This window comes from Drosophila eugracilis, unplaced genomic scaffold (assembly GCF_018153835.1).
Source record: "Drosophila eugracilis isolate 14026-0451.02 unplaced genomic scaffold, ASM1815383v1 contig_2152, whole genome shotgun sequence".
NCBI classification, from domain to species: Eukaryota; Metazoa; Arthropoda; class Insecta; order Diptera; family Drosophilidae; genus Drosophila; species Drosophila eugracilis.
In genome coordinates, this window is record NW_024573036.1 from 1485130 (window position 1) to 1509984 (window position 24855).

The 24855-nt window shown below is 41.7% G+C and overlaps 12 protein-coding genes across 12 annotated transcripts in view; 3 read left to right on the forward strand and 9 right to left on the reverse strand.

Annotated features, from left to right (window-relative positions):
- LOC108110985 (homeobox protein OTX1) overlaps window positions 1-15405 on the forward strand; it is a 36247-nt gene extending 20842 nt beyond the window's left edge. Inside the window, exons 6-8 of the mRNA XM_017220294.2 lie at window positions 17-588; window positions 13518-13675; window positions 14070-15405. Coding sequence (XP_017075783.2) covers window positions 17-588; window positions 13518-13675; window positions 14070-14728 — 1389 coding nt within the window. The 3' untranslated portion in view covers window positions 14729-15405. The remainder of the gene's footprint in view (window positions 1-16; window positions 589-13517; window positions 13676-14069) is intronic.
- LOC121529964 (male accessory gland serine protease inhibitor-like) lies at window positions 12707-13329 on the reverse strand. The gene is made up of 2 exons (XM_041818116.1): window positions 13218-13329; window positions 12707-13119 (listed from the first exon to the last, which is right to left on the reverse strand). Exons 1-2 carry the CDS (start codon window positions 13285-13287, stop codon window positions 12950-12952), a joined length of 240 nt encoding a protein of 79 aa, XP_041674050.1. The 5' UTR covers window positions 13288-13329; the 3' UTR covers window positions 12707-12949.
- Window positions 15392-15970, reverse strand: LOC108110992 (chymotrypsin inhibitor SCI-III). The gene is made up of 2 exons (XM_017220300.2): window positions 15825-15970; window positions 15392-15615 (listed from the first exon to the last, which is right to left on the reverse strand). The coding sequence occupies exons 1-2, from the start codon at window positions 15892-15894 to the stop codon at window positions 15446-15448; spliced, it is 240 nt and encodes a 79-aa protein (XP_017075789.1). The 5' UTR covers window positions 15895-15970; the 3' UTR covers window positions 15392-15445.
- Window positions 15971-16076: 106 nt separating this feature from the next.
- LOC108110988 (male accessory gland serine protease inhibitor) lies at window positions 16077-16673 on the reverse strand. The gene is made up of 2 exons (XM_017220297.2): window positions 16456-16673; window positions 16077-16393 (listed from the first exon to the last, which is right to left on the reverse strand). Exons 1-2 carry the CDS (start codon window positions 16580-16582, stop codon window positions 16206-16208), a joined length of 315 nt encoding a protein of 104 aa, XP_017075786.1. The 5' UTR covers window positions 16583-16673; the 3' UTR covers window positions 16077-16205.
- A 150-nt stretch (window positions 16674-16823) lies between these two features.
- LOC108110990 (male accessory gland serine protease inhibitor-like) lies at window positions 16824-17198 on the reverse strand. The gene is made up of 2 exons (XM_017220299.2): window positions 17091-17198; window positions 16824-17032 (listed from the first exon to the last, which is right to left on the reverse strand). Exons 1-2 carry the CDS (start codon window positions 17155-17157, stop codon window positions 16845-16847), a joined length of 255 nt encoding a protein of 84 aa, XP_017075788.1. The 5' UTR covers window positions 17158-17198; the 3' UTR covers window positions 16824-16844.
- Window positions 17199-17269: 71 nt separating this feature from the next.
- Window positions 17270-17803, reverse strand: LOC108110989 (male accessory gland serine protease inhibitor). The gene is made up of 2 exons (XM_017220298.2): window positions 17702-17803; window positions 17270-17639 (listed from the first exon to the last, which is right to left on the reverse strand). The coding sequence occupies exons 1-2, from the start codon at window positions 17775-17777 to the stop codon at window positions 17416-17418; spliced, it is 300 nt and encodes a 99-aa protein (XP_017075787.2). The 5' UTR covers window positions 17778-17803; the 3' UTR covers window positions 17270-17415.
- A 726-nt stretch (window positions 17804-18529) lies between these two features.
- Window positions 18530-18923, reverse strand: LOC108110575 (male accessory gland serine protease inhibitor-like). The gene is made up of 2 exons (XM_017219672.2): window positions 18797-18923; window positions 18530-18743 (listed from the first exon to the last, which is right to left on the reverse strand). Exons 1-2 carry the CDS (start codon window positions 18861-18863, stop codon window positions 18562-18564), a joined length of 249 nt encoding a protein of 82 aa, XP_017075161.2. The 5' UTR covers window positions 18864-18923; the 3' UTR covers window positions 18530-18561.
- Window positions 18924-19749: 826 nt separating this feature from the next.
- On the reverse strand, window positions 19750-20262 carry LOC108110510 (male accessory gland serine protease inhibitor-like). Its single transcript, XM_017219590.2, has 2 exons — window positions 20134-20262; window positions 19750-20075 (listed from the first exon to the last, which is right to left on the reverse strand). The coding sequence occupies exons 1-2, from the start codon at window positions 20198-20200 to the stop codon at window positions 19894-19896; spliced, it is 249 nt and encodes an 82-aa protein (XP_017075079.2). The 5' UTR covers window positions 20201-20262; the 3' UTR covers window positions 19750-19893.
- Window positions 20263-20902: 640 nt separating this feature from the next.
- LOC108110555 (early lactation protein) lies at window positions 20903-21457 on the reverse strand. Its single transcript, XM_017219645.2, has one exon. It carries the CDS (start codon window positions 21419-21421, stop codon window positions 21026-21028), a length of 396 nt encoding a protein of 131 aa, XP_017075134.2. The 5' UTR covers window positions 21422-21457; the 3' UTR covers window positions 20903-21025.
- Window positions 21458-22197: 740 nt separating this feature from the next.
- Window positions 22198-22746, reverse strand: LOC108110534 (kunitz-type serine protease inhibitor bungaruskunin). The gene is made up of 2 exons (XM_017219616.2): window positions 22476-22746; window positions 22198-22391 (listed from the first exon to the last, which is right to left on the reverse strand). Exons 1-2 carry the CDS (start codon window positions 22684-22686, stop codon window positions 22213-22215), a joined length of 390 nt encoding a protein of 129 aa, XP_017075105.2. The 5' UTR covers window positions 22687-22746; the 3' UTR covers window positions 22198-22212.
- Window positions 22747-22984: 238 nt separating this feature from the next.
- LOC108110611 (kunitz-type serine protease inhibitor conotoxin Cal9.1b) lies at window positions 22985-23460 on the forward strand. The gene is made up of 3 exons (XM_017219709.2): window positions 22985-23016; window positions 23072-23237; window positions 23297-23460. Exons 2-3 carry the CDS (start codon window positions 23174-23176, stop codon window positions 23458-23460), a joined length of 228 nt encoding a protein of 75 aa, XP_017075198.2. The 5' UTR covers window positions 22985-23016; window positions 23072-23173.
- A 186-nt stretch (window positions 23461-23646) lies between these two features.
- Window positions 23647-23999, forward strand: LOC108110612. Its single transcript, XM_017219710.2, has 2 exons — window positions 23647-23731; window positions 23786-23999. Exons 1-2 carry the CDS (start codon window positions 23659-23661, stop codon window positions 23935-23937), a joined length of 225 nt encoding a protein of 74 aa, XP_017075199.2. The 5' UTR covers window positions 23647-23658; the 3' UTR covers window positions 23938-23999.
- The last annotated feature ends 856 nt before the right edge of the window (window positions 24000-24855 follow it).

Consider the following 24855-nt stretch of genomic DNA (forward strand, 5'->3'; position numbering starts at 1 on the left):
TCTTCCATTTCCACAGCTCCACGACTCTCGCGAATCTTCGCCAGACATCACGGGTGAAATAGACGACGACATGGATGAGATGCCGCCTCGTCAGCGGTCGCACAGCCCTCTGGCTAACGGGCAAATGGAGCAGCAGCACTCCCACTCGCATTCGCACTCCCATTCCCGCAGTCCCGGCGGCGGGATGCACTTGGATTCCAGTGACAATGAGCGGCCATTGTCCTCCAATCAGCTGACTGCCACCCCGCACTCCGCTTCCCAGTCGTTGGGCTCTATTAGTGCCGGCTCACCATCCCCCTCTGGAATGCACAGGGATCAGGAGCATACGTCCCTAACCGGAGGTGGGGGTCAGGGGCCGAGCAGCCCCTCGAACTCGCGGAACACCGACTCACCCATTGAGGTGGGTGGGCCTATGTCCTTGACCACGGGCTCAAGGATGCCGGCCTCCTCGAACAATTCGGCCTCTTCCACGCCCACGCCAACTACTCCACACGCCCCCCAGATGCCGCATTCTTCGGCAGCTGCGGCAGCCGCTTTTGGAAGCCACATCTTCGGCAGCTTCGGAGGAGGCAGCAACGCCAGCGATAGGTAAGTCGCTTTGCTAAGTAGATATATAGATTATGGTTATATTGATGAACCGATTTTAAGGGAATATATAGTCAATCGATTCTCATCATTCTTAAAAACACTTAAACTCAATCTTGACCTAATTGAACAATCCCACCCAATCAACGAATCAAAACTTCCGGAGAAAATCAATTCGCGGCACTATCATCCAAGTCATTTATCTTCTGGTCCGCTCAGTGGCTGAGGGAAACTCCGGACTTGGGATAGCCATTCAGCATATCCCACATAAGGCTGAGACAATAGCGGGAGTTCCGCCGATGATTAGACACTGGGCGCCCTCGAGATTGCACGTGTCGGCCATATCGATGATGGCCGGCATCATTAGTGGGGGGTCAGGGATGGGATTACTCCTTGGAACAGGATTTTCGGGGGAGGAGACTGCTCTCTTAATGTTTCCGCTGGCGCACACGACATCCGCTGACCGGAAGTGCGCCAATGGAATTTAAACGTTTTCCATCCAAAACATTAAGTAGAACGCCTTCCGCTGCGCACGCCTGTTCAATAACCCGTGAGTCGGGAAAATCCGACGGGAAAAGGACAGAAAAGGAGAGAAAAACACCGCAGGAGTCAATGGCATAAGGACACTCAGAAAAAATACTTTTAAAAAAAATATTTATTTACATATCTAAATCTAAAAAAAATAATAATAGCAATAAATATAATACTTTTTGGGCTGAGAAATCATAAGTTATAAGAAGTCAACCCCCTGAAAAGGGTTTTCCTCAGTGGAAAACAAGGGATCGAGAGTCGAGAATCGGCCGTCCAAGCATCTAATGTCATTACTGCTCTCATTGCGGTCATTGTCTGTTGCCTCCCCTAGTCCACCCGCTAATCCAACCCCCTTAATCTATTGCTAATTTAGTCATCGTCGCCAGAGAAGAAAAACCGGAGGGCATTAGACAGAGAGGCAGGACGGCAGCAGAGCGAGATGGCATCGCCCACTTAGGGGTGACATTTTGTCGCAATTTCTCGTTTTGTCGGATTTTTGTAAATATTCGCCAGGGGTTGGAAAGCAGTTTTCCCTTCTTCTGGTGGCAGTTGGTTCTGTCGCTGCTTGATGACAAAATGCGACACTTGCCATAAATTTTATTGTTTGTTTGTCTAATTCCTTTGTAAGTGGAGGCTTAATGACACGCAGGCAATTAGCAGATCGTTGGGTTTATAATCGTTTGGACCGCCCGACTGGGGGAGGGACAGGGTGAGGGTGCTGACATGGATATAGACGAGGGGTTGGGCTTCTTGCAACTACAGTAGTAATTGGCTTACATACTAATGAGCTTGAATATTTTCACTTACTTATTATTCATCTTAAATCTGGCAAAAGGAAAACTAATTTGCCAAGAAAAGAAGTCAGTCAAATCAAAACATTTCCTTGAAAAAAGCTTTATTTGGTTTAAGAAATATGAAAAGTGCATATTCATGACCTTATTATCAGTTATATATATATATATTAATTCTGGATTTCGTAAAATATACTTGTGGAATGGCAGTCAGATCTTATCAATCAACAAAGCTGAGAACAGTTGACTTCTGCTATTGTTATTTCACTAATTTGAAAGTTGGGTAAAACATAGTCCTCTCTTAAGAAGTTAAGTCAAAATCGTAGACATAGAATAAAGCCTTTCCCTTCGCCTTCTATCGCCTACTCAACATCGCCATCTGCCTGACAAATGAAAAAAAACATTTTTGTATAACAATGGTCCGCGTACATTATTCCATCATATATAGCAACACAGTGAAGCTCGGAGTCTATATACTTGGGTTCTTTTCCTGCCCACTGTATATATGGAGGAACCTTATCGGAGGCCACAGAAATGAAGTTGCCCCTCGTCGTCTTCTCATAAATACCCAGCCAGTAGTGAGTCTTTTCATGAAGATGGTCCCTTTATTAAGAGCCACTCTTTTAGGTCCTTGATGACTGCTAAGTGTCCCCCTTTCTTAATACAGGTCGATTCGGCATTGATCCAAGTCTTCCGACTGTTGTTTTCTATATAATAATACCTCGAGCCGATCTTTTTGAACCCAAGTGGTATGATTTTTGCATCTGAACTTGGTAAAACCTTCTGAATGGGTGAATAGCTGCTGTTTAAATTGCTTTGCCCAGCTTGAAGTTCGTTTTCTAGGGCTGCACTTTCAAACTTCTTAGAAAGTAGATTCTTCAATGACTCTTTAACGGAATTTTGCAGATCCTCCATCCTGTGCAGCATCGCTTCGAACTGGCTTTGTATGTTTTTCTGTTCCGCTCGAGTTTCGTTAGCTATGAGCTCCAAGACTGTGAGATGGGCTTCCATTCTGCCCACCCTCTCTACGAACTCCTGGGGTATGGCGTTCCTTAAGGACTCCTCCATTCTGTCCAGCTTCGCCTCCAGCTGGCTTTGTTTGTGGTTTTCTTCCGCTCGAGTTTCATTCGCTTTGAGTTCTTTGCAGGTGTCCCACCTCCCCTGGTTGGCAACAACGTTGTCCATCATTGTCCCTATCTTGGAGAAGAAATTAAAATTGAACTGGGTCTCAAAGTCCTTATTTTGCAAAGAATCTGCCAGAGATTTACAGCGATCCCAAGCGATTATCACGAAGAAGAAAGCGGTCAAGAACTTATACATTTTGAAATTCAACTGAAGAAGGCAACTGAGCTACTGAGGCTCCTTGCCTGCTTTTATACGGTTCTGGGAACGCTTATCAACTCCGATTTCCCATTCCATATTTTCCTTATTATATATATTTTTATATATGCTGATAATGAACTCAAATGTATTCTTATCCTTCCTTTGGAATTAAAAATAAATAAAATATTTAGTACGTTTAGATAGAAAAAGGAAATCTTTTTGACTTTCCCAAGACTGCATAAAGATTGCCAACTCTGTTTGCCGAGGCCTTTGAAGTTGAAACTTTGGATTTCTTTTTTTTTATTAATTTTCCAAGAAAATAAGTCAGTGAAATCAATACTTTCCTTAAAAAAGGCTTTCTTTTGGTTGAGAAAAATTAAAAGCTGATATTTATAACCTTATTTTATTTATATAAATATATATAGATTGTGGATTCTGTAAGATAAAGTTGTGGAATGCCAGCCAACTCTAATCAATCAACAGTACTTTATTTATTGCTCTATAAATACTAAATACCATCGGCCTGGCAAATGAAATGAAAATATTTTGAGTTACAACGGCCCACGTACATTATGCCCTCTTTTATAACAACACAGTGAAGCGAGGAGTCTACATACTTGGGTTCTCGTCAATGCCCACTGTATATATGGAGGAACCTTATCGGAGGCCACAGAAACGAAGTGACCTTTCGCTGTCTTCTCATAAATACCCAGCCAGTAATAATTGTAACTATTAAGGTGGTCTCTCATTAAGAGCCACTCTTCTGCGCTCTTGATGACTGCTAAGTGTCCTCCCTTCTCAACACAGGTCGAGTTAGCACCGATCCAAGTCTGCCTAACGTTCTTTTCTATATAAAAATACCTGGAACCGATCTTCTTGAACCCAGGTGGCACGACTTTTGCATCTGATCTGGGTAAAACCTCCAGAATGGATGAATGGCAGCCGTTTAACTGGCTTTGCATAGATAGAATTTTGTTTTCTAGAGCTGTGAGATTGGCCTCCGCCCTGCCCACATTAACCATAAGATCGCTAGATAGTAGATTCTTCAAAGACTCTTTAAAGACGTTTTGCAATTTCTCCATCCTGTCCAGCTTCGCCTCGAACTGGCTTTGCATGTGTTTCTGTTCCGCTCGAGTTTCGTTAGCTATGAGCTCTAGCGCTGTGACATGGGACTCCATCCGGCCTACCTTCTCCACGATCTCCTGGGGTATTGCTTTCTTCAAAGACTCCTGAACGGCAATTTGCCGCTCCTCCATCGTGTTTACCCTCGCCTCCAACTGGCTTTGTATATGGTTCTGTTTCGCTCGAGTTTCGTTCGCTTTGAGTTCTTTGCAGGTGTCCCACCTCTCCTGGTTGGCAGCAACGTAGTCCATCATTGTTCCCATCCTGGAGAAGCACAGAACGTTGCAACGGGTCTCGAAGTCCTTATTTTGCAAAGAATCTGCCATAGACTTATAGCGATCCCCAGCAATTATCACGAAGAAGAAAGCGGCAAAGAAGTTGTACATTTTGAAATTCTTCAGCTGAGGAAGGCAACTGAGCTGCTGAGGCTCCTTGCCTGCTTTTATACGGTTCTGGAAACGCTTATCAATTTCGATTTCATATTCCTTATTATATTTATTTCTTTCATTATAAATATTTCTCATATATTCTGATAATGAAATGGAATGCACTCTTTCACTTAAATTGTCATAAAACATTGACCATTCTCATTCCTGTGGAGTTTAAAACAAGGAAAATTTGTTGTACGAATGCATAGATCGTCTTCCTGTTGAGGGTCTAACCATCCGCCCGCAGGGTCAGTGAAATGAATATTTATTTATTTGAGAAATATAGTGATTATAAATTTTTCATTTTCATTTTCATATAAGCTCCTCCTAATCAGCAAAGCTATCAACCCTTGACTTGAGTTATTTTTATTTTGCTACTATTTATATTGGAAGGCTGATTAAATTCATATAAAAAACTGTTCACAAGGAGTTACAAAGGAAAACAAAGAAGAAACCAATTTAACAATATCTCTTACTTTTTTATTTATTTCTTCACAAATTCTAAACATCATCATCTGCCTGGCAAATGAAAAAATGGGGGGTGGTATGACAACGATCCGTGTACATAAGGCCATCATTCAGAACCACGCAGTGAAGCGATAAGTCTACATATTCAGGTTCTCCCTGTTTCCAAGATATAAATGGAGCAACCTTGCCAGAGGCCGCAGAAACAAAGTTGCCCTTCTTCATCTCCTCATGGATACCCAGCCAGTAATAAGAATGTTTATCGAGGTGGATTCCTAGTGAGACCAACTCTTCTTGGTTCTTGATGGCTGCCAGGTGTCCTCCCTTCTTGATACAGGTCGTCCTGGCATTATTCCAGCTATCCTCATTGTTCTTCTCTATATAAAAATATCTGGAACCGATCTTGTTAAACCCCGGTGGGATAACATTTCTATCCGATCTGGATAAAATATCCTGTATGGCTGTAAGTTGATTGTCTATCTTCCTTTGCATGGATTGAAATTGGTTTTCCAGGACTGTGAGATGGGTCTCCATCCTGTCCACCTTCTCCACGAAGGTATTTTGTCCCGCTCGAATCTCGTTAGCTATGAGTTCCTTGCAATGTACTTTGCACCCGGAATCTGCCAGGGACTTACACCGGTCCCCAGAAAGCGGCGAAGAACTTATACATTTTGAAATTCTTCACTGAGGCTCCTTGCCTGCTTATATAGGGTTCTGGAAACGCTTATCAAATTTTGTTTTTATTCCTTATTATATACACTACAGTAAATGCCTATCGCACTTATTTATTTTAAATAAATGCCGATAATAATAATAAGAATTCGAAAATTCCTTTTAGTAATCAGAACAAGAAGAAAAGCTATAGGCGACTATAAGATACCCTTTTCTGCTAGCAGAAATTGACGATGTGCCATCTCTTGCCAGAAAAAGCTTGTTTAATAACTGATGGTGACTGCAACTTAATCATAAATTCCTCCTAGTCTTCTGCACTCCATTTTATGCCCGACTCATCAAGATAGACAACTCTGTTCGTCGAGGCCTTTGAAGTTATTTATTTTCATTTATTCATTTCATTCCTTCTAAATATTTCCATCTGCCTGGCAAATGAAATAAAATGATTTCAAATTACAAGGATCCACGTACATAACGCCTTCTCTCACAACAACACAGTGAAGCGAGGAGTCTACATACTTGGGTTCTCGCAATGCCCACTGTATATATGGAGGAACCTTATCGGAGGCAACGGAAACAAAGTTCCCCTTCGTCGTCTGCTCATGGATACCCAGCCAGTAATAAGAGTCATCATCAAGTCGGTTTCTTAATGAGCTCAACTCTTCAAGGCTCTCGATGGCTGCCAGGTATCCTCCCTTTTTGATACAGGTCGAGTTGGCACTGATCCAAGTCTTCTGATCACTCTTTTCTATATAAAAATACCTGGAACCGATCTTTTCAAAGCCCGATGGGATGACTTTTCTGTCTAATTTAGATAACAGCTGCTGTATGGCTGCAACCTGGTTGTCTAACTTGTTTTGGATAGACTGAAGTTTATTTTCTAGGGCTGTGAGACGGGCTTGCGTCCTGCTCTCCTTCTCCACGAATTCCACGGTTACTACATTCTTCAAATATTCCTGAACGGCAAATTGCTGTCTCTCCATCCTGTCCAGCTTCGCCTCCAACTGGCTTTGTTTATGGTTTCTGTTCCGCTCGAGTTTCGTTCGCTTTGAGTTCTTTGCAGGTGTCCCACCTCTCCTGGTTGGCAGCAACGTAGTCCATCATTGTCCCCATCCTGGAGAAGCACAGAACGTTGCAACGGGTCTCGAAGTCCTTATTGTGCAAAGAATCTGCCAGAGACTTATAGCGATCCCCAGCAATTATCACGAAGAAGAAAGCGGCAAAGAAGTTGTACATTTTGAAATTATTTAGCAACTGATTTACTGAGGCTGCTTGCCTGCTTTTTAAAGCTTTCTAGAAACGCTTATCAAGTTTGTGTTCTTTTTTACATTTTTGGGAATGTGCTGATAATAAAAATCAGTTTTTTTTTAAATAATATAAAATTTTATATAATATATATAAACCTTAATAAAAACACACACGAGCCTTATCGATTATATAATAGTTGTGTCGTTTTGGTAAAACAACAAAATTTCCCTTTTATTAACTTTCATTCCTATTTGGAAAACAACTCAATCATAAATTCAGTTTAGTACCATGAAGACCCTTCAAGATTATACTTCCGTTGTTCCATTTGGTTTTAGCTACCGAAATCGGAAATTCAGAAATTCCTGGCCATTTGTCGTTTGAGTTTTACTGTGGAGAGTCTAATCATATGCCAGCAGAATCAGTGGAATGAATATGTATTTTATTATAGTATAAAGTGAGTAAATGAGTATACAAAGTAAGATTTTGCCGATTTTTAAGGTCTCTGCAAGCCTGACCAGATTAATAGATCATAGGAAATGAAAATGCCAGCTCTCGTCAGTAGTGGCAGCCAGCTCCTATTAATCAGCAAAGCCATCTTGATTTGACTTGAGTTATTTTTATTTAACTATATTGGGAGGCTGGCTCGAGAAAACACTTGAACTTTATATTTTATTTATTTATTTTTTTCTTAATGAATACTAAACACTGTCATCTGCCTGGCAAAAGAAATAATGCCGACTCTCACACGTGTCCACGTACATAACGCCGTTTCGCACAATAACACAGTGAAGCGAGGAGTCTATGTACTTGGGTTCTAGCGTTTCCCACAGTATAAATGGCTTAGCCTTATCGGTCACAGAACCGAAGTCGCCCCTCATCGCCACCTCATAAATACCCAGCCAGTACAAATAGGCATTATCAAGATGGTTTCCTAGTAAGTTCAACTCTTCTTGGTCCTTGATGGCTGCTAGGTATCCTCCCAGCTCAATACAGATCGATTCGGCACTACGCCAAGTCACTTTCTCTTTCTTTTCTATGTAAAAATACCTGGAGCCGATCTTTTCAAACCCCCGTGGGATGATTTTTCTATCCAATTTAGTTAACATCCCGTCTATGGCTGTAAATCTGTAATTGAACTGGTTTTCCGTATCTTTAATCATATATTGGAGGGCTTTAAAACTGCCCTCCTTCTCCACAAAGTCCTGGGATGTTACATTTTTTAAAGTCTCCTGAACAGCAATTAGCTGTCTCTCTATCCTTCTCAACTTCGCCTTCAACTCGCGTTGTATGTGGTTCGGATCCGCTCGAGTCTCGTTAGCTATGAGTTCCTTGCAATGTACGTTGCACTGGGTCTCCAAATTCGTATTTGTCAAAGAATCTGCCAAAGATTTACAGCGATCTCCAGCAATTATCACGAAAAATAAAGCGACTACGAGCTTATACATTTTGAAATTCTTCACCTGAAGAAGGCAACTGAGCTACAGAGGCTCCTTGTCAGCTTTTATAGGGCTCTGGGAACGCTTATCAATTCTAAACTATCAATTTTGTTTTCCATTTTTATAGTTTTTGGCATGTTGGCATGTGTATAATAGTATTGTCTGTTTTGACCTTGTCCCTCCAGACTGACTAAGATTATAGTCCGCCCTTCCATTTGATTTTAGCTACCGAAATCGGAAATTCAGAAATGCCTGGCCACAAGGCCATAAAAAGCTACTTGAACTGCTGGAAATTAAATTGGGCGTAAACGAGGGTGTTTTGTTTGTCGTTTGAGTTTTCCTGCGGAGAGTCTAACCATATGCCAGCAGCCTGAAGGCGCACAAAAGGCGGTTCGTTTTTTGCCAATGCCTTCCCCGTGAATTGTTTTCCTATATTCGGTGGGCGGTCTCATCAGACGGCGAAGAGGCCATGGGTGGGCAGAAAGAAAGGGGGGAGGAGTAAAAAAGATTGGCTCACATGTCAACGCGCTGGAATAACAATCATTACACCACAACAAAAAAAAGAACAGGATCCGGCCGGGCCACAATGCAAGTCCCGAGGACCAAGGACATCCCACTGAGAAGGAGCACGCGTTCCGATTGCTGAATCATTTCACCCGACTTCCCCTTCCTCGAATCCCCGCTGCTTTTGCTGCCGTAACGGTTGACCAAATCAATTCTCCATCTCGAGCACTCTGAATCTGTGATAGCTCGCCTCTGATATTGTTATTCAAATGCCCCAGGACCGGATGTCCTTGCCATCCATCAGCACACGCCAAAAGGCCGTGGAATATCTCGATCTGAAGCGAAGCGATTCATCGCCAGGCACTCATCGGCGTTTCTTTCAGCTTAGCTGGCTTAGTTTATGCAAATCGAACAATGCCAGAAACTAAATAAATAATTACTCAACACTAATCCGCACTTGTCTCGGTTCGCCAAGGCTGCCGGTGACGTAAGAGGGTACTCCAGGGGCTCCATCTATATTTGGCAAGAACTGGTTTATTCAGGGCCACTCCATGGGAACTCTGAAGTAATGCGAAATTACACAAATTATGCAACGCCCCAAAAACACTTGAATGCAGTTTTTATTGAGTGTCGATACTTAAAATGCAGAAATGAGAAAGCGAAAAACAATACGAACTCAAGGAAGTTTATGAGGTGCAGCTTGGAGAAAAATGAAGTTAAGTTTAACATTTGATCGGAGTTCCAGCACTATTGTATGATAAGGTTATGAAATATGCAGGAGATCCATCAAGTATCATTTTCCCCAAACGATAGTCCTCGAACCAGCATCCGCTGGAATAAGTTTTGAGCTAAAAATGTTAATTGAATACCCACCAGCGGCCCCAAAGCCCCAGCCCGCCACAGATACTTTATGCACAAATAGCTAAATATGTATTTCGGCCGTGGGAATCTACCCCGAAAATCCGCATACAGGGCCCGTACTTAAAGTATGTACATATGTACATACCAGTCCGCCCCACCTGTGATTCAGGTGTGTGGGCGGGGATATCAGACCGCTTATGGTGCGCGCACGAATGCGAGTGCTTGAATAATAAATTAAGCAAATATTTTAATATTCATCATGCAATTAAAATAAGCTGCCTCCGTGCTGGCAAACTTTTTGGGGCAGCCTAATATAATAAGCATTTTGTGGAGCCATCGGCGGGCGGGAAAACCCAAAAAGTTTCCTGGAAAAAAGTACATTTTGCGGAAATTAAGTTTGACTTGTCGGGCGGATGAGAAGAGAGCGAGCTAAGCCTGTGTAGGTGTTGATTGCTTGAGTTTAATTTGTTAGAATTGCGTAAAGCATTAAAATGTTTGCCCGACTAATTACACACACACACACACACAGAGCTGGAAAACGGGGTGAATTTTCCATGTGCATGTCAAGTCGCGGAAACTTTATCCTTGGCTAAATGCAATCTGCGAAAAGTGCGAAAATTTTAAGAAAAACTTTTGCGGCAACTCAAGGTGGAAACTGAGATGGAGCTCCCAAGATTGACATTGACAGAGCCCCTCAACCCCACTCCCCTCTCTCGTTTTCCTCACATCTCCCCATCCCAGGCACATCTCTTCGCTGCCTGGAGGAAAAGTTATGTACTAACTAACGAGCTCAACGACAACACTCGAGCTTGTGAATGTCTTAATTAGAGGGAGAGGGAACAGTCGGGCGGGAGGGGCGGTTGGGTCTATGAGTATAGCAATTAAGGCAGCGGCAGTCGAGTGGGCGTGGGACATGGCAACGCCTCCTCTTCCCAACCCCAAGCACTGCTATAAAAATTTGTCCAAAGTTCTCAGGTTGTGATTGTGAAAACTATTGAAAACGACATCAGGAAAATTCGTAGCCTTAGCTAGAAAAACTGCAAAAGAAAGTAAAAATTTATATATTAAGGCAAATATTTCTCTCAGTGCTGCAAAGTCGCCTATAGCAATTAGCATATTTTTGCCAGTCCCCAAAACACGAGCGAAAGAGAGAGAGGCTTATCGGGGCAACGGAGATGGGGCAAGCCAGGGTGAAAAGGGCGGGAACTTGGGGCGGAACATGAGAGAGATATTCTAGAACGAGCCCCAAGCTCCAGACTCGGGTCCGAGGCATCTGTTGGATGTGCACATGCAAAATTTAATTACGACCAAAGGATGAGTGCTTAATTATACGCAAACGTTTAAGTTTACTGCTTTTTTCGCAACTAGATGGTTAGGCTAGGGGAGGGGTTAAGAGGGTTGAAAGGGGGGCTGTCTACGCCCGAGTGTTTGCCTTCGTTGTTTTTGCAATGGCTGCTGTTTGAGCTTTCTCATCTCGTTTTTGCCGCTTGGACTTTTGCTTTTTGGCTCGAAGCTTAATTAGGGGCCACGGGGTAAGTGGTGAAAATTGGGGAAATGGGGGTGGTTATATATATATTTATGTGTGTGGGAGGAAAACAGTTGGCTTTTCAAAGCTAACTGGAATTTCGGAGATTTTCAACCACCTAGGAAATTGTAGTTTTCTTCTAATTTAATTTGCTAAAAATAAAAAACTTTTTCGTCACCAGGAAAATATAGAACTTACCTTATAAACGGTGCTTTCCCATCTTCATAGATTTTCTAACCTCGCTACTACAACGCTTATCTCTTATCAAGACTTGACCGAAAGCACCGAAAAAACGACGTTTTAGAACGACAAAAAAATAACACAATTACCTTATCGAAAATTCCGTTTCAAGCGGCCAGCGTTTTGCATTCTTCAACTACCGAAAAAAAAACAACCAGGACCAGGGAAAGCGGGAAAACCTCGGAAAAATCACAGCAAATTGCGGGTGGATGAGGGAGAGCCAAAAACATGACGAGCTTAGGAAAATGGAGGGGAAATCAAAAAAGAGGGCAAATAAAAAGTGAAAACCGAAAAGCGAAGAGAATTAAAAGCGACAGTGGCCGCGACGTTTGTGGTCCCTTTTTCCCGGTGGCTGTGGTCGTCATTCGCGAGGTCTGCCTGTCATTTTCCGCGCTCGCAAGCCCACCTAAGCCCCCCAACTCGATTAGCATATCCAGAGATTTGTTAAGGCCACAGGGGTGCCCCGCCCTTAGCCGGAGTTATTAAATTTTACACACTTTTCCCTGGGCGGCCCAAGGCCTAATGTAAATTTGAACAAATGGAAATTGAGTTTTTCCCACTTATCCCATGGCCATCGAAAGCCAGCTCCGGCTCAAGTTTCGCGCTCGCTGATTAAACGCAATTATTTCTAATAAAAAAGTATGCGTATTATGATCTATAATTTTATTAATGGGGATTATGAGAGCCATAGGAAACTAGCAGTTCCACGGAACGTTGTCTCGCTTATCAATTAAAATTTTCAAATTGCATTAAATGTTTTTTATTGTTCAGTTGGGCTGTTGGGCTGTACATATACTCGTTGCCTTGACATGCGGCTAAGCGTAATATTTCATTCAATTAAAACGCTCACAAAAATGACAACTGGGTGTTGATACTCCCCCTCTACCCCTCTGGCTGATACAAAATATTTAGGTTTATTAATAATAATGCAATTACGCATAAAAATGTTTTAATTTATTTCAATTAAGCGTTAATTAAAACTCTGTTTGTTGTTTTCGTTTGCCCTGTGTGTTGTGGTGTTTAATTTTTTTTTTTTTTGCCTCTGAATGGGCTGCGCGTGCAGGCGAAATGCAAAGCAGTTGAGTGTGGAAGTGGGTGCAGTGGCACAGATGCGAGGGTAGACTGGGGAGTTTGTGTTACATATTTATTGGATAACAACTCAACAACTTAACCAATTACAAGAACAGTTAATATATATAAAGGATCTGGGGAATGTTTCTAATTCTTGCAAGTCTGTTCGCATTCCTCCTTGCTATTAAAGTTGTTGTTATTTCCTTTGCAGCCAGAGAAGTTGAATACGATGCACTCGTTCTTCTCCTGGCTGTAGGTCCACTTTGGTATAAGACCACGGCAATGTCCTTTTCTACTTTGCTCCTCGCCACAGACAGCTGAAAGGTGATTAAGTATAAGTTCTTGTTAAAACTCCTAACCAAATCAGCACAGAATGTCTGTAAAACCTATTTAGACCAATTTAAAAAATACTTACGGTTCTTCAGTTGGGCCAAGGCAGCTCCCAAGAGGCAGCAGAGCAGCACAACAACAGCAAAGTATTTCATTTTGAGTTTTGTCTTGATATGACTGAAGTCTCGAGCTCGACTGACGATGCTAAACTGTGTCAAAATCGAAGACGCTGGCTGATTATATAGGTCCAAACCGGATCGCCGAGGGTCAAGTTCGACTTCTGTTTGAGTTTATTGTACACTCGAAAAACATTTATATTGTCTTTATATATATTTTTTAATTTCTTAAGACATTATTAACATGAGTTTAATCTTAATCTTTGCAGCAACTGCGGCTTCCGCCCAGTTCTGAGTGAGCAGAGCGCCGTGGCAGCAGCGGCGGCGGCAGCGGCGGCCCAGCGGAGCGCCAACCACCCACCGCTGTTCCTCCCGCCCCACCTGGCCGCCCAGTTCACCCATCAGCCACTCTTCCCCGGCCTGAAAGGTGAGTCAATCGATCAGTCACCAAATCAATCCAAATCACTTCCGTCTAATCGAATTAGCTGGAGTGGGAGAGGGAGCAGGTGCTTCCTCTTGCAGATAAATCGAAATCAATTTTCTTATCTTTGTCGGGGGAAAATCTTAATGTAATCATAAATACGGTATACAGGGTAAAGGGAATAAATACTTTTGATCAAACATAAATTGAATTTTATGAATTAAAAATCAATTAATGGCACAGACATGTCTGATAAACTTTTCATTTGTAATTTAATTTAATTTGATTTGTTTTTGTAAATTACTTTCCTTTCAGGCACTTAGTAAAGTTATTTATGTTTTATGAAATTTCTATAAAATCAGTTAATCAATTTTTAAACGATAAACTTGTCCCTTTTCAGGTGTTTCGCCCTTCCAGAGCCTGTGCTCCTGCTGCTCCCTGAAACCACCGCCGCCGCCCGGCTCATCGGTGGTGGCTCCGCTGAGCATTCCGGTCAGCAGCAGCTCGGCGGCCAGTTCGCCGGAGTCGTCCAAGTCTTCCGGCCAGGGATCCGGCCACGATCCGAGGTCCAATTCGGTGGCCGAGCTTAGGAGGAAGGCGCAGGAGCATTCGGCGGCACTTCTACAGTCGCTGCATGCGGCAGCTGCTGCTGGCCTGGCTTTTCCGGGGCTCCACCTGCCACCCCTCTCCTTTGCCCATCATCCGGCCTTGGGGCAGCATGTGGTCAATCACAACAATAACAACACGATGAGGATGAAGCACGAGGCTCAGGATATGACCATGAATGGCTTGGGTCCAGGATCAGGCTCAGGCTCAGGATCTGGATCTGGATCTGGGGGAGGAGTTTCGATGGCGGGAGGCAGCTCGTCGGCGGCTCTTTTGGATCTGGCCGAATCGGCAGTGGCATATCAGCAGCAACATGCAACACTATCGCCACCGACTACGCCCACTCAGCAGGCATCAGGGGGCGTGACAGCTGCCGACGGCTCTCCAGGCTCCGGAGCAGTTCCGGGATCGAGTTCTTTCAATGGCAGCGCTGTGCTAACCAAAATGGAATAGGCGTAGTAGGAAAGGCAGCTCAGATTGTGCAATGAAGATTCGGAAAGAGGGTCTGGATGGGGATTTCATTTCTCAGATTTATAAATTTGTAAAAACTTAGAAGAAAGCTGAGACCCATAACATGACTTTAGAACTTCCCAAAAGCTAGGAAATGAAACACCCAAACCAGCCTGTTTGTAACAATAAACCACGAACACGTTTGAAGGTTAAAAAGTAGGCTAAGTTCTAGAGTAACTTTTATTTAACCAAGCAAAGATAACACAGAAAACAAGAAAAAGTATAAAAAAAGAAACACATCTGCACTTTAATAATATTATAGGTATGTTAGAAAGATAGTTAGCTGTTGTTGGTTTTGGTTTTGGTTTTGGCAGATAAGAAGTGGAGAGATAACCTCTGATTGAACCCAACATAATCAGCAATGGCCGAAGACAATTTCCATGATTAACAATATCAACTAACACGCGAATGCATATGAACAGTATATACAAATAAAAAATATATATTCATAGTTATAACAACCCATATATATATATATAGAGATAGCTAACAAATCGGACATATATAGCCTAGCCTAATCACACTGAATCGGCCACTAACTACAGTAAGCGCCAAGCCAATATGAATTATTATTAAACAAGTTAATAAAGAAAACAATAAAGCTGATCACATTAGGATAACAAAACCGCAGCTCTAACTTTATTCATGGCCAATGCAGTCTCAGTTCTTGCAGGTCTGCTCGCACTTGACCCTGTTTTCGAACAGGTTGTTGTTCCCATGGCAGCCAGAATAGAGGAACTTGATGCACTCGTTCGTGTCTCGGCGGTAGGTCCACATATTCTGCTGCGAACGGCAGTTGCCTATTTTCCCGAACTCCTCACCGCAGATTGCTGAAAGTTCCAAATGGAAATTTTGGTATTAAATTGAAGTTTTATTAAGGAAATTGGTGGTCTATTAACCTTCTATTTTATCTAAAATCATTACATTATTTGCTGATTTTAAAAAGATAAGAAGAAAGTCATCATACCAAACTGAACTTAATTTGAGATCAGGCAAAGTTTTGATATTTCCATTCCCCATTTCCTCACAGATTACTTACGATTCTTAAGCGCTGCCAAAGCAGTTCCCAGAAGACAGCAGAGCAGGGCGAAAATGGCAAAGTATTTCATATTGATTTAGCTTTAGTTTTTACTCGGTTACTGAGATCTCAATCGCCAAATTGCGAAACTAAACTGTCCAGCGATTTGAGATGCTGGCTGTATTATATAGGCCCAAACCGGATCGCTTATCAATGGCGAGGTCAAGCGCGGTTTCTGTTTGAGTTTTTTAGCACTGACAATAACAACAAACCTTGATATTGTAGTTGAGTTTATTTTGCATTTTGTTTGCCTGTTTTCAAAACAAGATTGCCGGCTATTTGTTTTGGTTTTCAGCTTACAAAACTGTAGTGTTTCAGGGCATGGGTTTGCCCGAGATCCCCTTAGTCCTTGCAGGCCTTCTCGCATTCACTTTGGGAGGAGAACTGGTTGGAGTTTCCACCGCAGCCACCGAAGACGAACTCCGAGCAGGCATTTTTGGAGGCGTCGTATGTCCAGGCGGGCATGAAAGCCATGCAGGCAGCTCCATCCTGGGCCATGCCTACCATCGAAGGCGGCTGCTGGCACATCTCTGGAGTAAAGGGAATCGCAATGAGATCTTTGATCATGGTATTAGTGACGTTCTCTTTTTACCCGGCTTGGCCTGGACCCAAAAACGCCTGCTGGACAGGCTCAGGAAGAGCAGAATGGCAAACAGACAAAGATACTTCATTTCAATTGGAACTTCAGTTGGTCTCTGGTTGCCCAGACTTGGCCACATCAGCGTTTTATAGAGTTGCACATATAGAAATCGGAATAGGAATGGCTTCCTCTTATCTAGCAGGTCAAAGCAGCCCCGTCTAATTATATAGAAGGTCTGCAGATAGCAGGGAACTGGTCAATGGGTACAGTTGGTAAAAAATATAAAAAATATATTCCAGACTAGATTAATGGCTCTGTCACTATCAAGCTTAGATTGCGTCATCTCTTTGAGTGAGAAAAAACCAAAACAAAACAAAATGTGGAGATGCTCGATTTCCATTTTATTCCAAGCACTTCTTTTCACAAAGTTCCTTTGAGGGGAATCTGTTGGCATTGCCACCACAGCCACCGTAGATGAATTTCACGCACTCATTATGGGCGGAATCGTAGGACCAGCTGGGGAAGTAAGCCTCGCAGGAGATTCTACATTCTAAGTCTCCATCAAGTGAATGAGGTAGACCACAGATTTCTGAGAAGATTTAATAATATTCAACTTGAGAAAGAAGACAGAAATTAAGGTCATTTACCATTTCTCAGAGCCATAACACAGGCCACAGAGGCGACGAACACAAAAACGAGGATCAGCAGCTTCATAGTGAAAATATTTAGAACTTTCAGCTGGGGCAGAGGAAAACAAACTCAAGTTTATTCGGCGGTTGTCGTGTACTTTATACCCTTTCATTACAGTGAACTTGAAGCTTATCGCTTGGGAACATTAAAAATGTTTATTATTCGTCAAACTAACAAAAGCAAATCTCTGGGCGACAATTTATGTGAATATGTAAATGGTCTTACAAGTTTTTGGTCTGGTGCATTATTAACAATTTAAGTCCAGGAAATGTATCTAAAACATTAACTTTTATAATACTGCCTATGCCCATATGTCGGATAATAGCTATTTTTCTTGCACTTTTGTTCGCACTCCTCCTTGGTATCAAATCGGTTGTCATTTCCGAAGCAGCCTCCGTAGTCGAATTTAATGCACATATTAAGATCAGGATGGTAACTGAACTTGGTGAAGCTGCCAGCGCACGTTAAAAAATCGCCATTAAATGCTGGCTTTTCTTTACAGGCACCTAATAAAAAGTAGGTTTTGATATTATAATCACTTTGATTTCCATGAGATTTCTCCACTTACGATCCCTGAAGCTGCTGTAACTCCTGCAGTGGTTTAGCAGGGCCAGCAGTAAGCAAACAATAGCAAGGTACTTCATCTTGGCTCCGATTTCGTTAAGCGACTATGCCCATTTATAAATCAGAGATTAATTAAAGACAGGGAGAGAACAGCTCGGTCTTATCTAGCAGTGCTCTGGATTAAAGCCTCGGAGAGAAAGAAGAGAATTTCTCTAAATAAGAGATTAACAGTTTTTGTTTTACAAAACTTTATGGCCAGCACCTGGCTTCGCAATTTTCCTTGGAATTAAATCGCTTGTCTTTGCCAATTTTATATATTTATTTAATAATAATTATTAAGTAATTGACTTGCACCTTCTTTCGCAGTCGTCCAGGGTATCAAATCGGTTGTCATTTCCAGAGCAGCCCTTGTAGTCGAAGGTTTGGCACGCATTCCAGTTGGGAAAGTAAGTATACATGGGCAGTCGGCCAGTGCAAAAAAAATAATGGCCATTAAATGCAGGCTCTTGTCCACAAATGGCTAACAAAATACCGAAAAATTATTTGGGATAATTTAACTTTCCATGTAATTTCTTCACTCACGATCCTTGAGACTCCAGCCAACCCTTAGCAGGGCAAAAAGGAAGAAAAAAATAGCAGTAGAGTTCATGTTAGCTTCGACTTCTTAGACCAACTAGTGAAAATCGACAGTCTTTATAGAGTTTATAAAGGAAAGTGGGCGGACAGCTTTGTCTAATCACATGGATCGTAGCTTAATAATAACCTTTTCCCAGTAAAAAATAATCTAAACCCAAAACTGAATTAATATTTTTCTAAATAAATTTACAACGCGTTTTTTTTTTGCAAATTTCTTTTTAATCAACTTTATTGCAAGCACTTTTCTTCGCAATTTTCCTTGGAATTAAATCGGTTGTCGTTGCCCCCGCAGCCTCCGTAGATGAACTTGACGCACTGGTTGTTGCCGGCATCGTAGGACCAACTGGGGATGTAGGCCTCGCAGGAGATTTTGCCATTTCCGTTGCGGGAATGTGGCAGACCGCAGATTTCTAAGGGTTCGAAATTCGTACACTGAGAACATTCAAGGGTGATTATCACAAACCGTTTTTCAGGGCCAAGGCACTGGCCACAAAGGCGGCAAACACAAACACGAGGATCATTAGCTTCATAATGGAAAACCTTCGGAACCTTCTGCTGGTGTAGATGAAAGCAAACTGCACCTGGCCGACTAAAGCCCCGTAATATATAGCCATGGCCTTGCATTGAACTCTCGGCTAATCGCCAAGCACATTAAACATTGTGATTATACGACAAACAAATCGGGTTTAGCTATGGCTGGGAAATCTCCACAAAATTTCGCACCGATTTATGTAAATATTTGTGCCGGACGCTTGTTGACTTTCCTCGGCTTCCCAGAACTCACTTTGTTTACCAGCCGCCGGAAAGGGAAAGCCCCTCACATTAGTAGCTGCTATACTTAATAATTGTATTATCATTCGAAATAAACAATGAGCACCGCAAACAAAGCGTGTCAACAAGTGTGGAAACTGTGTTGTAATTATGGTACGATAGGGAAAGGGAAACTCTCTCAGCAATTACAAAAACCATTACAAAGTACTTCACAAGCTGTTTCGAGTCACTGCACTATTTGGATATGAAAATAAATAAGTTTATAAACAATATAATATTATCAAAGGGCTTCTTCTTAATCTTGCATTTCTCATTGCTAGTATTAGAAACCTTTCATTGTTCCAGGCAAATGCTTAAGCTATTCATTGTCACACTTCATTCTCTGCTTCAATAATAACAGTTGGCATACAATTATAATATCGCTTGTCACTTTTAGTCATTAAATTTGAGAGCCATCTATCTATATATGGCTTTAAAGAGAAATTCTAATTGCTTTCTGTATGATTTAATTGATTTATTTCATCAATCTAAGAACTTAGGGTTCGAGAAAAAACAATCTACATTCTCTAATCAAAATCACCATATAGTTTACTGCCTCAAACACCAATAATGATCTTTAAAATTAAAAGTGAGAACAACATGATGTGTTATAAGGATTTATAACTTATATTCTGTCCATAATTCTAAGTTTTGCTGCTTAAAACAGAGATATTGCTAGTCTGTTAATCAACTTATTTTTTATTTTAATATTTTTATTTTTCAATGGGGTTTATCAAGAGTTTCAAATATTTATTCCTTGCACTTTTGTTCGCATTCAGCCTGAGATAAGAATCGGTTATTATTTCCGCCGCATCCCCCGTAGATGAAATCCTCGCAAGAATTGGTTGCCAGATTGTAGCTGAAGCTGGGGATGAAGGCGGCGCACTTGATGAGGCCATTGCCATCGGTTTTTCCAGGCAGACTGCAGAGAGCTTTTAGAGGAGAGAGGGGTTAAAATTGGTTCCATTTCCAAAGGACTCCTTCACTTACGATCCTTGACCGACAAGGCAAGACCCAGCAGGGCGAACAAAACACAGACGGCAGCAATGAACTTCATTCTGATCTCAATTAAGGTAACTATCTCTAGCAACTTCCGCGGAACGACTAATGCTAATCGGAGGTTCGGCACTGGGTTATATACACCGTGTCAGTCGGGAGTGGGAACTACCAATCGGGATCTTATCGATGTGCTCATGAACTTTCGGTTCATTAACAAGTGCTCGTGAAATTGGTGGGCAAATAGACGAGGCTTTGAGTACTTTTTGTTTGTGCTGGAAATAAAGCCGGGGTCGTAAATAAGCCTAGGAACTACGTTCTAGCTAGATGAAATCCAGCACTGATTGGTGATTCGAAGAGGGTTTGTCTGGCTTTCATTCGAATTCACGTTATCTCTTTTAAATACATAAAACTGTGTGTTGTATTTGGCAGAGGAAGTGGAAACTTTTAAACCAAAAGATATTTAATTTAGCTTAAGCTATCAAAATCCTAAAAGCCCCCGCTTAATGAACTTATTTAACAATATATTTCGCAACGAAATTACATGAATTGTTTTTAATTGTTGCTAAATTCCATGGATTAACAGAGTATCTTCCAGTTGCAAGTTCCCGAAATGACTACCTAAGATGCATTCATAATCGATACAGATACCCACTGTTAGATATTCGTTCAAAATAAAACAGAATAGAATCTGCATTTAGTGTGTTTGTTATTGTATATATTTATATACACCATATCTTTTATACATAAAACAACATTATTTTAAAATTAATAAAAAATCAAATCAATTTATTTCAATAATCAACTCAGTAGCTTAATGTGTTGCTTTTGCTTTTGCGATGAATTCAGATGACAGATAAATTACGAACTAAAAAACTAAAATAAATCAAGCAGAGGTGCTATTTTCGGTGGTGACCTCGCTGTTGGCTTCTGTAGAGGCCTCTGTAGTCGGACTGGCAGACTTTCCCAAACAGGCCTGTTCGCACTGCTCCTTGGACTCGAAGTTGTTCTTATTGCCGGCACATCCTCCGTAGACGAACTCCTCGCAGGCCTGGGTATCCACATTGTAGGCATATCGGTAGAACAAAGCGAAGCAGCGACCAGTTTCCTTGGGCTGGTGACAGTCCTCCGGGACTTCAAAATGACCATCTGGCAGGGGACTATGCACTGCGGGGTCCTCCGCCTTCTCCACCACCACATCCGAGGGAGCTCCTTGAATGCCCACTGCCAGAAGCAGAACCGCCGCGATTGTAATAAAACTGAAGCTATATCTGTAGCACATTTCGATCCCGTTGAGTGGCTGCGAGTGATTTCGGATCGGTGGAGTAGTGAGGCTTAAATACTATCCGTCCGAGCTGATCCACTCACGTACGTACCCACTCGGCCGGGTTTTTACCCACCGTTTTTGCCTCTTTTTGTGTGCCTTACTTATCGGAGCGGGAGCTTGTTTGTCCAACTGATTCGACGTCGCATGTAAATCACGCCGGTGCCGCTCTCTGACGTCTATATCCACATCACCTGGCACTGTCAGTCAGCTATCAAGCAGCTAACAAGCCTACCCAACCTTCAGTTGCAGTTCAACGCTCCAGCCAACCGATTCATAATGCTAGCCATAAAATCATATTCCCATTTGCTTCCGGATCGGTTTCATCGTTTTGGCAAACCCCATCACGTATAGAAGGTGGAAGGGGATCTAGCTTAATTGCCATCTGACTGGATTACTGGCTAATGAATAGTTTAAGTACTTGTCGTTGAAATGGCTATCAGTATCATGACTAATTTATTGACTACTTTAAACTAATGCTAACCAGCTTTCTCTTGATGTACAAATATTGTTTAGGATATAAGTTATTGTAAATAAATATAGTTATATTTCTCAAAGAGCGGAAGTGAAATCCAGATCAAAATTACTTTATTTTGTTAAAAATTGAATGTAATGCTTGAGTAACAAAGTAGTTTATAAATGTATTATTCATATTTCTCAACAATGACATCACATTTGTGCCTATCCCACTTATGGATTAAGTAGTTAACATATTCAGATTTAAAAACTTACCTTTACATTCCTTGTGATTATTTATTCTTTGGAAGACAAGCCTCCTCGCAAGTTTGCCGGAATCCCCAACGATTGTCATTGCCGCGACATCCGCCGTACTTGAAGGTCTCGCAGGTTTTTGTGTCCTTGTTGTAGTAGAACCTCTCCAGGTTCATCCGACAAGGACCCGTTTCCAAGGGCTGCAGGCATTTGGGATCTGTAAAAGAAAGATTTGGTTTCAAGTAACTTTCTTTCTTTAGTTATAAGATCAATGATCTTATCATTTCAAAAATAAACTCACCTTGAACCAATCTCTGTGGCTTTAATGTGGTTGCAACGATTGCAGGCTTTTTTCCTGCCGGACTCGCTGGTTGCACCTGAGCAATAGGCTTCGGCTTAGCATTATTATTATTATTATTGTTGTTGGGTGTGGCCACTGCCTGCGTGAGTTGCATAAGACTTAGCAATAGAAGTGCCCCAAGGCACAGAAACTGGGTCATCCGCAGACGCATTTTGTCTGTGAAACCTGATAACTGAACGTTAATAGCAACGACTGTGTACTGAACTGAGCCGAATGTTCTATATATTCAAGTTCTATATACTGAGTTTGAGCCGTCGAGTCGAGCTCAAATTAAATCATTTGCTCACTCTCTGTCCATCCATGTGTGAGTTTGTAGCTCGAATTGCGCATACGACGCGTTGAGCGCTGAGGCGAGATTAATTATCTGATTTACACAAAGATCGTACATATATATGAAAATATATTCTTTTAGATGCAAGTGTATAGTAGCTAGAACATCATGGAACTGAAAAAATAAAAGCTCGTTTTAGAAATAAAAAAAGTAATCTGAAACCAATTCTTAATTTGTTAGGTTAATGTCAAACGGATTAAATTAGTTTCAGATGGAACAAAGAAATATAAAAGTTAAAGTTAGTTTAAACTGAAACTGAGGAAACTTGAAGAAGTCTCAATCAACCGCAGTTTTACTTTCTTTCAGGATGAAAACAACAATCTTTCTTTCATTATTTGCAATGCTGAGCTTAGTCGGAGGCTCTGAAGATGGTGAGTACTAAATAAAACCCTTAACTAGGTAATCCCAGGTAAACTCACAGTATTCCTAGACACTTGCAGCCTTGAGCCCTACCTCGAAGGATCATGTGAGGAACTGGTGACCGTGTATTCCTATGTGGACGAACTTAACGAGTGCGTTTTCTGGCAGGGCTGCCTGCAGAATAGCAATCAATTCAGCAACAAGCAGGACTGCGAAACCACCTGCAAGAAATAGATAGTAACCTGAGGGATAGGTAGGGATAATTCACTAGAATGGTTTTCAATGTCTGCAATAAGCTTCTTGTTAGGAAAAGACTGACTTGAACTAATTAATTAGCAACAGCCATTTAAAGTTGTTATACGAATAAGCGATAGCTCTTTTGAATATTAGTTACATTAAGTCCCCTGAAGGAAACAAAACTTCTGCCTAACAATGAGAACGTTTTTTATTCTCCTCTTTTTGAGTTTTTTAAGTGGATTGATGGCGAAAACAGCCTATAAGAGCGGTAAGAAATACATAAAAACTTAGTGAATTTATCCCGAAATTTGCGTTTCTTTAGCAATCTGTGGCCTGAAAGCGTCGTTTGTGGGAAAGTGTAAGGGCTATTCCTACATACCAAGGAAAAAAAAATGTGTGCGAATATCTGGTTACTGCTCGGGAAGAGGAAACTTTTTCAAGCGATTGGAGGACTGCATATCCAAGTGCGTATAACAAGATTTTGTTAACAAAACTGCAGCGAAAGGAAGTATTAGAATAAAGAACTGTTAACCAGACTAAGTACTGTACCTTTGAAAGCGAAATTAAGAACGGATAGACCCATTTCTTCAGTGTCTTGTGAGTCTAATAAAGATGTGCCTACGAAAGAAGGTTCTGATAGAACCCCTTAGAACCACATAATTAAAGCAGTTGATTACATTTTAGTCCCCAACTTCCTGCTGGCCAGCCTAAGTCAGCCCAAACAGAGCCATAAATTGCAAACAATTTGCATAATAAATACGAATGTCATAGCACTGGCTAATATGGCCATTTTCCAGAGACAGATATTATTATTATTGGCGAGTATGGCACTTTGTGGGGCTCATTAAAGTTGCATTGTGTGCTGACAGGATGGGAAAGGACTAAAGACCTGGGCAAGGGCGATAATTAGAGCCACATTAGGGCCAGCATCCTGGGCAAGGCAAGACGAGATGGCCAACAACAGAAACAGAAACTGAAACGATGCCAGGTGTTAATTCGCAGTGCAAATTGAATTATCGCTCCACGACGATGATAACGATGATGATGTAACGATAATTCCGATGCTGAGGAACTCCGGAGTTTGGGGACTGTCAAAGTGCCGTGCTATTTATTCATTAGCTCCCGCACACATGATGGCCCGAACCTTTCGGGCCTGATTGAATGGCCAAAATGTCAGGCATGCGGGGTGGCAATTCGGTTAACTGTTTAATTTGCTTGAAATAATTGAGCGCCAGACGTTAATTGTCCCTCGCCCTCAGCTTCGTTTAATTACTAAATCAGTGGCCTAGCACTGCAGTTAGAAGTAACACTAAAACGGCATTTATTACTTGGCCAAATGATGCAAGGAGAGTTACTTAAAATATTAAAATGTCTAAACAGCATATACATTGT